This window comes from Rhinoraja longicauda, chromosome 41 (genome assembly GCF_053455715.1).
Source record: "Rhinoraja longicauda isolate Sanriku21f chromosome 41, sRhiLon1.1, whole genome shotgun sequence".
Lineage (NCBI taxonomy): Eukaryota > Metazoa > Chordata > Chondrichthyes > Rajiformes > Arhynchobatidae > Rhinoraja > Rhinoraja longicauda.
Genome location: NC_135993.1, coordinates 5,927,956 through 5,940,519, shown reverse-complemented (window position 1 = coordinate 5,940,519; position 12,564 = coordinate 5,927,956). Strand labels below are relative to the sequence as shown.

The 12,564-nt window shown below is 50.0% G+C and overlaps 1 protein-coding gene across 1 annotated transcript in view; it reads right to left on the bottom strand.

The window, feature by feature from the left end:
• Nucleotides 1-9,357: 9,357 nt before the first annotated feature.
• Nucleotides 9,358-12,564, bottom strand: part of LOC144611727 (RNA-binding protein Nova-1-like) — a 139,254-nt gene continuing 136,047 nt past the window's right edge. The window contains exon 4 of the mRNA XM_078430960.1: nucleotides 9,358-9,456. Within this exon, the coding sequence (XP_078287086.1) occupies nucleotides 9,358-9,456 (99 nt within the window). The remainder of the gene's footprint in view (nucleotides 9,457-12,564) is intronic.

Below are 12,564 nucleotides of genomic sequence, written 5' to 3'. Positions count from 1 at the left end.
CTGGACTCCCCCAACATTGGGAACATTTTTCCTGCATTTAGCTTGTCCAGTCCTTTTATTATTTTATATGTTTCTATAAGACCCCCTCTCATCCTTCTAAAATGGAGTCTACTCCCGCCATTCAATCATGGCCTGATCTATCTCTCCATCCTGAAGAAGGGTCTCGACCCGAAACGTCACCCATTCCTTCTCTCCTGAGATGCTGCCTGACCCGCTGAGTTACTCCAGCATTTTGTGAATAAATACCTCCCATTAGTTTAGAGATACAGCGCGGAAACAGGCCCTTCGGCCCACCGGGTCCGCGCCGACCAGCGATCCCCGCACACTAACACCATCCTACACCCACTAGGGTGGAACGTTTACATTTACCAAGCCAATTAATTACCCTACATTCCTGCACGACTTTGGAGTGCGGGGGGAAACCGAAGATCTCGGAGAAAACCCACGCAGGTCACGGGGAGAACGTGCAAACTCCGTACAGACGGCGCCCGTAGTCGGGATCGAAAACCCGGGTCTCCGGCGCTGCATTCGCTGTAAGGCAGCAACCTCTATCGCTGCGCCACCGTGACCCGCCCCATTCTCTGCCTTCTCCCCATAAACTCCTGACACCCGCACTGATCCAGAGTGTGTCAATCTCCGCCTTAAAGATATCCAGGCAGCTTGCAAAAACTCTTTTCAAACAACTGCTTGTAAATCTTGGGAATGTGGATCAGGAGCTTGGCTTGTGTTCCCACTAACAGCAAGAGCTGGAAGCCATTGTTGAGTTGAGTCTAGTTTAGTTTAGTTTAGTGATACAGCCCCTCGGGAAAACAGGCCCTTCGGCCCACTATGTCCGCGCCGACCAGCGATCCCCACACACAAACTCTATCCTACACCCACTAGGGACAATTTACAAATCACAGAAGCCAGTTAGCCTTCAAACCCTGTGTAGGATAGAACTGCAGATGCTGGTTTAAATCGAAGGTAGACACAAAATGCTGGAGTAACTCAGCGGGTCAGGCAGCATCTCGGAGAGAAGGAATGGGTGACGTTTTGGGTCGAGACCCTTGGGTCATCAGTCTGAAGTAGGGCCTCGACCCGGAACGTCACCGATTCCTTCTCTCCGGAGTCGCTGCCTGACCCACTGAGTCACTCCAGCATTTTGTGTCTGGCCTACAAACCTGTACGGCTTTGGAAAGTGGGAGGAAACCGGAGCGCCCGGAGAAAAGCCACCGCGGGTCCACGGGGAGAACGTACAATCTCCGTACAGACAGCGGCCGTAGTCGGGATGGAACCCGGGTCTCCCGGCGCTGTGAGGCAGTAATTCTACCGCTGAGCCACCTGCAGTAACTCCAGATTAATTTGGCGGGTGTTTATCCCACGTTTCATGAGCTCTGGTAGTCTGTCACTGTATCTGCCTGCCTACAGGTGTTAAGCATGTCGCCTGCAATTATATCTGTGTATTTACCAGCTCTGACTTAGCATGCTGCTTTGATTAACACGATGATCCCTGTCTCCCTGAATCCTAACTCCATCTGTGATGTGGAATTCATTCAGTGGGGAGATGAAGTGAGTGTTTCCCCCCCAGGGATCGTTAAAAATGATATTAAGGTGAGCAGATTAACTCCTTGTCTGACACACTCTGAGACGAGGCACGCGCTAGCCTCTGACTGCCTTTTAACAAACTTCCTCAGAGGGAATGCAGACACAGAATGCTGGAGTAACTCAGCAGGTCAGGCAGCATCTCCAGAGAGAAGGAATGGGTGACGTTTCGGGTCGAGACCCTTCTTCTTCCAGAGATGCATGGCTCCTCAGTTTAAACTTTGGACTTTGGAGATACAGGCCCTTCGGCCCACCGAGTCCGTGCTGACCAGCGATCAACATGTACTCTTAACACTTTCCTACACACGAGGAGGGCGTGCAGCGTAGGTTTACTAGGTTAATTCTCGGAATGGTGGGACTGTCATATGTTGAAAGACTGGAGCGACTAGGCTTGTATACATTGGAATTTAGAAGGATGAGAGGAGATCTTATCGAAACGTATAAGATTATTAAGGGGTTGGACACTTTAGAGGCAGGAAACATGTTCCCAATGTTGGGGGAGTCCAGAACAAGGGGCCACAGTTTAAGAATAAGGGGTAGGCCATTTAGAACTGAGATGAGGAAAAACTTTTTCAGTCAGAGAGTTGTGAATCTGTGGAATTCTCTGCCACAGAGGGCAGTGGAGGCCAATTCTCTGAATGCATTCAAGAGAGAGCTAGATAGAGCTCTTAAGGATAGCGGAGTGAGGGGGTATGGGGAGAAAGCAGGAACGGGGTACTGATTGAGAATGATCAGCCATGATCACATTGAATGGCGGTGCTGGCTCGAAGGGCCAAATGGCCTACTCCTGCACCTATTGTCTATGGTCTATTGTCTATGGAACCAAAGGGCCGGTTTCCACGCTGTATATTTTAGTTTAGCTTAGTTTAATGTTTAGTGGAAACTGGCCCTTTCGGCCCACCGAGTCCGCGCTGGCCATCGATTACATTAACACAAGCCGACACATACTAGGGACAATTTACAATTTCACCGATCCAATTAACCTACAAACCTTTTCGTGCTTGGAGTGTGGGAGGAAACCAGAGCACCAGGTGGAAACCCACTCAGGTCACGGGGAGAACGTACAAACTCCGTGCAGACAGCGCCCGTAGTCAGGATCGAACCCGGGTCTCTGGCGCTGTAACTCTACCACTGTGCCACAGTGCCTACCCTAATACCTAGTAATACCGAAACTAAACTCAGGACGACTTGTGTAGGGAGAGGATGAGAAAGTAGGAGAACTTAGAACTAGAGCGTGTGCGGCGCGGTGGCGCAAACTCCGGACAGACAGCGCCCGTAGTCGGGTTCGATCCCGATTCACGGGCGCTGTCTGTCCGGAGTTTGCACGTTCCCCCCGTCACCCGCGTGGGTTTTCTCCGGGTGCTCTGGCTTCCTCCCACACTCCAAAGACGTGCAGGTTTGTAGGTTAATTGGCTTGGGTTTGTATATTTGGTATAAGTGTAAATCTTCCCTCGTGTGTGTTGGCTTGTGTTAATGAGCTGGGATGGCTGGTCAATAGACAATAGACAATAGACAATAGACAATAGACAATAGGTGCAGGAGGAGGCCATTCGACCCTTCGAGCCAGCACCGCCATTCAATGTGATCATGGCTGATCATTCTCAATCAGTACCCCGTTCCTGCCTTCTCCCCATACCCCCTGACTCCACTATCCTTACGAGCTCTATCTAGCTCTCTCTTGAATGCATCCAGAGAATTGGCCTCCACTGCCTTCTGAGGCAGAGAATTCCACAGATTCACAAGTCTCTGACTGAAAAAGCTTTTCCTCATCTCCGTTCTAAATGGCCTACCCCTTATTCTTAAACTGTGGCCCCTGATTCTGGACTCCCCCAACATTGGGAACATGTTTCCTGCCTCTAACATGTCCAACCCCTTAATAATCTTATACGTTCAGGGCGGACACGGTGGGCCGAAGGGCCTGTTTCTGCGATGTACCTCACTGATTGGCGGCCAGCGTGGACTCGGTGGGTCGAAGGTAGGGTTTGCCAACTGTCCCGTATTAGCCGGGACATCCCGTATTTTGGGCTGAATTAGTTTGTCCCGTACGGGACCACCCTTGTCCCGTATTAGTAGGGTTGCCAACTTCCTCACTCCTCACTCCCAAATAAGGGACAGAGGGTGACGTCACCGCCCCGCGCCCCACGTGACCTCACCCAGCCAGCGTGGCCGCTGGCTGGGCGAGGGGCGGTAACGTCGCGCACTTGGGAGTGAGGACGTTGGCGAACCCTAGGCCGAACGACCCGTTTCCCTGCCGTGTCTCCACAACTAAAGAAATAAAACTAAATTAGTGCCACTAATATTGATAGAGGGGTGAATTATAGAATGGGAAACCACAGAGCCTGTACTCTTCATCAAAGTGTGTGTGTGTCAGTGGCTCTCTCAGCGAGGAGAGGGATCTCATTAACATCTCAGCTGGAATGGCATCCATCTTGCCCTGAGGCACTTTACTGGGTCCCACTGGAGTGGAAGAATGGAATTTAGTGCTCGGGATTTTGGACCTTTTAAAGTTCTTTCCCCTGCCAAAATGCCTCCATTCCCCCCCCCCCCCCCCCCACCCCTCTATTTTCCAGATCTTTGCTCACTCATTTAACTAGATTTTTAGATCAGTTTAGTTTCCAGATATCTAGCACAGAATCAGGCCCTTCAGCCCACCGAGTCCGTGCTGACCAGCCATCCCCACACACTAACACTATCCTACGCACACTAGGGACAATTTACAATTTGTACCGAAGCCAACTAACGTATAAACCTTTGGAGTGTCTTTGGAGTTTGGGGGAGACCCCAAAGGGCTCGAAGGGCCAAACGGCCTCCTCCTGCACCTATTGTCTATTGTCTATAAAAGGGCACACAAAATGATGGGTCGAGACCCTTCTTCAGACTCAATAAAGAGTCCGAAGTAGGGTCTCGACCTGAAACGTCACCCATTCCTTCTCTCCGGAGAAAACCCACGGTTTTCGGGGAGAACGTACAAACTCCGTACAGACAGCAGCCGTAGTCAGGATCGAACCGGGGCCTCTGGCACTAGAAGGCAGCAACTCTACCGCCGCGCCACCGTGCCGACCCACGGGATTTAGAGATACTGTGTGGAAACAGGCCCTTCGGCCCACAGAGTCCACCTGTTCACGCATCGTTTTAATGGTATCCCACTTTCTCATCCACTCCCTACACTCTAAGGGCAATTTACAGAGGGCCAATTAACCTGTAAAACCGCACGGCTTTGGAAACCGGAGCAAACCCACACGGTCAGTGGGAGAGCGTGCAAACTCCACACAGACAGCAGATGTGGTCGTGACTGCACTATGCGGGTCTCTGGTGCTGTGAGGCAGCAGCTCTACCCAGCAGCGCCACCGTGCCGTCCTTTATAGGTTAATCTTCCCGCATCTAGCCTCTCCAACCCCTTAAGAATTTTATATGTTTCTATAAGATCCCCCCTCAGTCTTCTAAATTCCAGCGAGTACAAGCCCAGTCTATCCAGTCTTTCCTCCTATGTAAGTCCCGCCATCCCAGGGATCAATCTGGAAATGCCTCTGGCAGGGGAATACTCCAGAGTTAGCAGCAACATGGGAAAGGTGGGATTGTTGGAATATCATTCGCGATTATTACAGTCCCAGATGGAGACAAAATGCTGGAGTAACTCGACGAGACAGGCAGCATCCCTGGAGAGAAGGAATGGGTGACGTTTCGGGTCGAGACCCGGACCTTCAGTTCTTCAGAAAGAACTGCAGATTCTGGTTATAGCATAAAGGTGTGATACCGCACCTGGAGTACTGTGTGCAGTTTTGGTCTCCAAATTTGAGGAAGGACATTCTTGCTATTGAGGGCTTGCAGTGTAGGTTGACTAGGTTAATGGCGGGACTGTCATATGTTGAAAGCCTGGAGCGGCTAGGCTTGTATACACTGGAATTTAGAAGGATGAGAGGGGATCTTATTGAAACATATAAGATTAGTAAGGGATTGGACACGTTAGAGGCAGGAAACATGTTCCCAATGTTGGGGGAGTCCAGAACCCGGGGCCACAGTTTAAGAATAAGGGGTAGGCCATTCAGAACAGAGATGAGGAAAAACTTTTTTAGTCAGAGTTGTGAATCTGTGGAATTCTCTGCCTCAGAAGGCAGTGAAGGCTAATTCTCTGAATACATTCAAGAGAGAGCTGGATAGAGCTCTTAAGGATAGCGGATTCTCAGGATGCTTTCAAGAGAGAGTTAGATAACGATAGCGGAGTCAGGGGATATGGGGAGAAGGCAGGAACGGGGTACTGATTGTGAATGATCAGCCATGATCACATTGAATGGCTCGAAGGGCCGAATGGCCTACTCCTGCACCTATTGTCTCTTGTTTATTGTCTATCACAGTGAGGGGGTGCCTGGAGGAGTCACTGTGATGGATGTTTGTGTTAAAATTGTGTGTCTTGTGTCTTTTACTCTGTACTGTTATGGCTGCCTGGCAGATGATTTCCGTTCAATTAATTTTGAATGACAATAAAGGTCATTCAGATTCTAGGGACAATTTACAATTACACCAAGCCAGTGAAACTACAAACCTGCACGTCTTTGGAGTGTGGGGGGGGCAACCCATGCAGTTCACTGGGAAAACTGCGTGGCACGGTAGAGTTACTGCCTTACAGTGCACCCGGGGAAAACCCACGCAGTCACGGGGAGAACGTACAAACTCCGTAAAGACAGCACCCGTAGTCGGGATCGAACCTGGGACTTTGGTGCTGGAAGGCAGCGAATGGCCATGGAATAACGTTTAGCGCAAGGTAAAGCCAGCAAAGTCTGATCAAGGATAGTCGGAGGGTCATCGATGAGGTCGATGGTAGTTCAGGACCCTTGGAGTATCCTTGGTATAAGAAAATAACTGCAGATGCTGGTACAGATCGAAGGTATTTATTCACAAAATGCTGGAGTAACCTCAGCAGGTCAGGCAGCATCTCGGTAGTATCCTTGATCGGACTTTGAGATCGGACTCGCCCAAGAGTTAACCCATGCGACCAAACTATGAGCAGCTCATCACACCAAGGAAAGCCAGACCAGCCGTCTGCTGTCAAAAGCATTTAGCAACCTTCCTTTCCTGATTTCCAAGGTCTTTTCTTTTTACATTTCAGATCTAATGCATTCTAATGGCAGCCCAAACATGATGCCATCCTTTAACACATTCAGTGCAAAATTTATCTTCATTAGTGCCTTCAAGGCCCTTGTTTGCCTTTGAAAATTGGCTTCACTGTGCTTTATAAGATGCTCCACTTAACAGCGTGAAACTGAAGAGCTATTTCTCCCCATGTACCATTTTAAGGATCTATTAGTGTTCAATTCAGTTCAATTTATTTGATTCCCACACAGTGGCCGAGCCAGCGCAGAATATAACTGTCGGCTTTTAGTGCACAGCTATTAAGTGCCAAAAATTAGAATCTGGATTTATGGTTTACACATCATTCACCGCCATTCATTAAGGTAAACAACTCATCATCATTATCCCTCCCCACTCTCCATCCCCACTAATAAGGTTGCCAACTTCCTCACTCCCAAATAAGGGACAAAGGGTGACGTCACCGCCCCGCGCCCCACGTGACCTCACCCAGCCAGCGGCCACGTGCTCCCGCTCCACCAATGGCGGCCGCCATTGGTGGAGCGGGAGCACGTGGCCGCTGGCTGGGTGAGGTCACGTGGGGCGCGGGGCGGTGACGTCACCCTTATTTGGGAGTGAGGAAGTTCGCAACCCTACTAATATGCATGTCAATAGACAATAGACAATAGGTGCAGGAGTAGGCCATTCAGCCCTTCGAGCCAGCACCGCCATTCAATGCGATCATGGCTGATCACTCTCAATCAGTACCCAGTTCCTGCCTTCTCCCCATACCCCCTCACTCCGCTATCCTTAAGAGCTCTATCCAGCTCTCTCTTGAAAGCATCCAACGAACTGGACTCCACTGCCTTCTGAGGCAGAGAATTCCACACCTTCACCACTCTCTGACTGAAAAAGTTCTTCCTCATCTCCGTTTTAAATGGCCTACCCCTTATTCTTAAACTGTGGCCCCTTGTTCTGGACTCCCCCAACATTGGGAACATGTTTCCTGCCTCTAATGTGTCCAATCCCCTAATTATCTTATATGTTTCAATAAGATCCCCCCTCATCCTTCTAAATTCCAGTGTATACAAGCCTAATTGCTCCAGCCTTTCAACATACGACAGTCCCGCCATTCCGGGGATTAACCTAGTGAACCTACGCTGCACGCCCTCAATAGCGTACAGGATAAACCAATTTAGCCCAAAATATGGGGATGTCCCGGCTAATACGGGACAGTTGGCGACCCTACCCACCAACCATCCTTGACCTAGTCACCACAGGGTCAGAGGTGAAGGGTCAAGATTCCGGGATCGAAGTACTGAACCATGCGCAGACAGACGCAGAATGCTGGAGTAACTCAGCGGGCCAGGCAGCATCTCTGGAGAGAAGGAATGGGTGACGTTTCGGCTTGGGACCCTCCTTCAGACTGACGTGCAGGAATGGGTGAATAGGAAAAAGGAATGGGTGCCGTTGTGGGTCGAGACCATTCTTCAGTCTCAACAGGCAGTCCTTCCACTGTCATCCTGTTGAGTTTCATTGTCGGTATAACTTGTTATCATCTTGCCCGCAGCCAACAATGGACCATTGTGGGCTCTACATTTTCCTTGATCATCGTTAATCTTTTTTTTTGCTTGCATATCTTTCATTCATATTTCTCTATATCAGCGTCTAGATAATAATAATAATAATAATAATAATGCATTACATTTGTATAGCGCTTTTCTAACACTCAAAGACGCTTTACAAGGTTTACTAAAACATAAAAGAAAATAAATAGATAAATGAGTAAACGAAGAGAAAAGGATACAGAAGGTGAGGTGACCTTCAGTGTTTGAAGGCAGTGCTGAACAGGTGAGACTTCAGTGATATTTTGAATGTGGTGAGTGTGGAGGAGTCTCTGACGGTTTGAGGTAGTGAGTTCCAGAGGGTGGGAGCAGCGATGGAGAAAGCCCTGTCCCCCCAGGATCTGAGTTTGGTCCGGATGGGGGGGGGCAGGAGATTAGCAGCAGCAGAGCGGAGGGTGCGGGTGGGAGTGTGCCTGTGGAGGAGGTCGGTCAGGTAGGATGGGGCCAGGTTATGGAGGGCTTTGTCGGTCATGAGGAGGATTTTGTACTGGATTCTCTGGGGGATGGGGAGCCAGTGGAGTTTGTAAAGGACGGGGGTGATATGGTCACGGGTCGGGGAGTGGGTGAGTAGACGGGCAGCGGAGTTCTGGATGTATTGGAGTTTGTTGATGATTTTTGAGGGTGAACTATAGAGGAGGCTGTTGCAGTAGTCCAGACGGGAGGTGATGAAGGCGTGGATGAGGGTTTCTGCAGCTGTGGAGGAGAGGGATGGGACGGACTGAGACGGGCGATGTTTTTGAGGTGGAAGAAGGCTGTCTCGGTGATGTGTTTAGTGTGTTTGTCGAAGGAGAGGGTTTGATCAAGGATGATTCCAAGATTCCGGATGTGAGGGGAGGTGGATACTGGGAAACCATTCAATGTTGAGGGTGAAGTTGTGGGTGGATTTGGTGAGCGTTTTTGGTCCAATGGTGATGATTTCAGATCCCCTGACTCTCAGACCAAAGAAGGCTCACCCAGTCCTTCTCTCCCGTCCCGGCTGAGTTCCTCCAGCAGTTTGCGTCTATCCTCGGTGGAAATCAGCATCTGCAGTTCCACCCAGGCAGTGATTTCCCTGCCTCACATTAAGCCAGGCGCCATCGCCCCCTGGTCAAGCGAGGCTCTCAAACAGTGCGCCTTTGTTCCCATCCATTTGAGATGCTTTGATTTCCTGAGGTGCGATCTGAATATAAGCTCCATTGTTTATTCTCTAATGGCCAAGAAACAAACTTCCAGCAGCTTTGACTGTAACCGGGGCAACCGCGCTAAATCATGAATGAGTAAACCCAGCGGGACAGGCAGCATCTCTGGAGAGAAGGGGGTAACGTCTGAAGAAGGGTCTCGACCCGAAACGTCAACCCTCCCCTCCCTCCTCCCCAGAGACGCTGCCTGTCCCGCTGAGTTACTCCAGCGTTTTGTGTCTTTCTTCGGTTCAAAGCAGCACCTGCAGTTTCTTCCGACATAGAAATGGGAAACCTTTGGCCTCCAGTACGGAGGCCCCATCTTAACCCCCTCTCCCCCTGCAGGGAAATAAGAGCAAAGGGTAGGCCATTCGGCCCATTGAGTTTGTTCCAGAGACAAAGACTGATCCACTAACTTTGCCCCACTTTACTGTTTGGTTTAGTTTAGTTTTCCAAATCTAATTAACCCACATACCTGTGCGTCTTTGGAGGAAACCAGAGCACCCGGAGAAAACCCACGTGGTCACAGAGAGAATGTACAAGCTCCGTACAGACAGCACCCGTGGTCAGGATCGAACCCTGGTCCCAGCTGTACTGCTGTGCCACCGGGCCAGCCCACACATGTCCTTGAGAGCCCACAGGTCCACGCCAACTACCACCGTACACGAGCACCATCCTACACACACACTAGGGACCATTTACAATATTACCATAACCAATAGGTGATGCAGCGGTAGAGTTGCTGCCTTACAGCGAATGCAGCGCCGGAGACCCGGGTTCGATCCCGACTACGGGCGCCGTCTGTACGGAGTTTGTACGTTCTCCCCGTGACCTGCGTGGGTTTTCTCCGAGATCTTCGGTTTCCTCCCACACTCCAAAGACGTACAGGTTTGTAGGTTAATTGGCTGGGCAAATGTAAAAATTGTCCCTAGTGGGTGTAGGATAGTGTTAGTGTGCGGGGATCGCTGGGCGGCGCGGACCCGGTGGGCCGAAGGGCCTGTTTCCGCGCTGTATCTCTGAACTAAACTGAATTAACCTACAAACCTGCACGTCTTTGGAGTGTGGGAGGAAACCGGAGCTACCGGAGAAAACCCACGCAGTCACAGGGAGAGGGTGCAAACTCCACACAGAGTGTAGCCCAGGTCAGGATCGAACCGGGGTTTCTGGCGCTGTGAGGCAGTGTCTCTCCCAACTGTGCCACTGTTTCTGGCCCTAATACATAATCAATAGTTCAATACATTGGGATCAAAAAGCTGAACAGTGAGCGGACTGTTAAACTAACGGAATGTCACAAAAATGCATCTGGTTTATTAAAGTCTTTCGGGCAGACAATCTGCCCCATCTGACCTGTATGCGACTCTGATGTGACTGACTTTCTCCTGACTACAGGTGCTGTCTGTGTGGAGTTTGTACGCTCTCCGTGTGACCACGTGGGTTTTCTCCGGGTGTTTTGGTTTCCTCCCACACTCCAAAGATGTGCAGGTTTGCAGGTGAATTGGCTTCTGTTCCACCCTAGTGTTAACAGTCACCCTGTCTAACTTCAGCTATTTTCCACCAACGTTACTGAGATCCAAAATGTCCCTCGGAAGACGTGCACGGTGGCGCAGAGGTAGAGTTGCTTCCTTAGAGCGCCGGAGACCCAGGTTCGATCCTGACTATGGGTGCTGTCAGTGTGGAGTTTGTACGTTCTCCCTGTGACCGGGTGGGTTTTCTCTGGGTGCTTCGGTTTCCTCCCACACTCCAAAGACGGAGGTTAATTGGCTTCGGTAAAAGTTGTGAATTGTCCCGAGTGTGTGTGTAGGATAGTGTTAGTGTACGTGCTGATCACGGATCGACGCGGACTGGATGGTCTGAGGAGCCTGTTTCCACGCGGATTCGCTAAATGCCTCGGACCTGCTAAGTTACTCTAGCACTTTGTGATTACCTTCAAATCATTACCTGCCCATCTGCCCCGAAGAATATTGGTATCAGTTCTAACGGATATCTCTCCTATAAAGCTTCTTGGGACTTTTCAGCGCAGTAGAGGTACTAGACAATTGGAGGCTTAAAGATGACAATGTAGTTTATTAATTATCTAGAAAGGAACAGTCCCAATAGATTCTGGTTGTGTAGGATCTCTGAACACCAGAATTGCCCAATTACTAACGAGAAGATAGCAGAGAGCTGAAATGTTCTTGGGATAAACTTGTATATGTACAGAATCATGAGAGGAATAGATTGGGTAGACGCACAGAGTCTTTTGCCCAGAGTAAAGGACCTGTCCCAGTTACGCGATGTTTAAGGCGACTGCCGGCGACTGTCAAAGTCGTAGCAGATCGCCGAAATTTTAATTTACCACACGACAATGACCGCGACTATGACCGTGACAATGAGCGCGACAATGATCACGACAATGACCACGACAATGACCACAACAACGACCGCGACAATGACCATGACAATGACCACGACAATGACCACGACAATGACCACGACAATGACCATGACAATGACCACGACAATGACCGCGACAATGACCGTGACAACGACCGTGACAACGACCACGACAATGACCACGACAATGACCGTGACAATGACCACGACAATGACCGTGACAACGACCGTGACAACGACCACGACAATGACCACGACAATGACCGCGATAATGACCACGACAATGACCACGACAATGACCGTGACAACAACCGTGACAACGACCACGACAATGACCACGACAATGACCACGACAATGACCGCGACAATGACCACAACCACGACAATGACCACGACAATGACCACGACAATGACCACGACAATGACCGTGACAATGACCGTGACAATGACCGCGACAATGACCACGACAATGACCACGACAATGACCGTGACAATGACCACGACAATGACCACGACAATGACCACGACAATGACCACCACAATGACCACGACAGTGACCGCGACAATGACCACGACAATGACCGAGACAATGACCACGACAATGACCATGACAATGACCACGACAGTGACCACAATGACCGAGACAATGACCACGACAATGACCACGACAATGACCACGAGAATGACCGCGACAATGCCGAGTCAGGTCGATACAAGTTACCTTTCTTGTGAAACTAGCACCTGGCTAAGAGATTACACCGTCT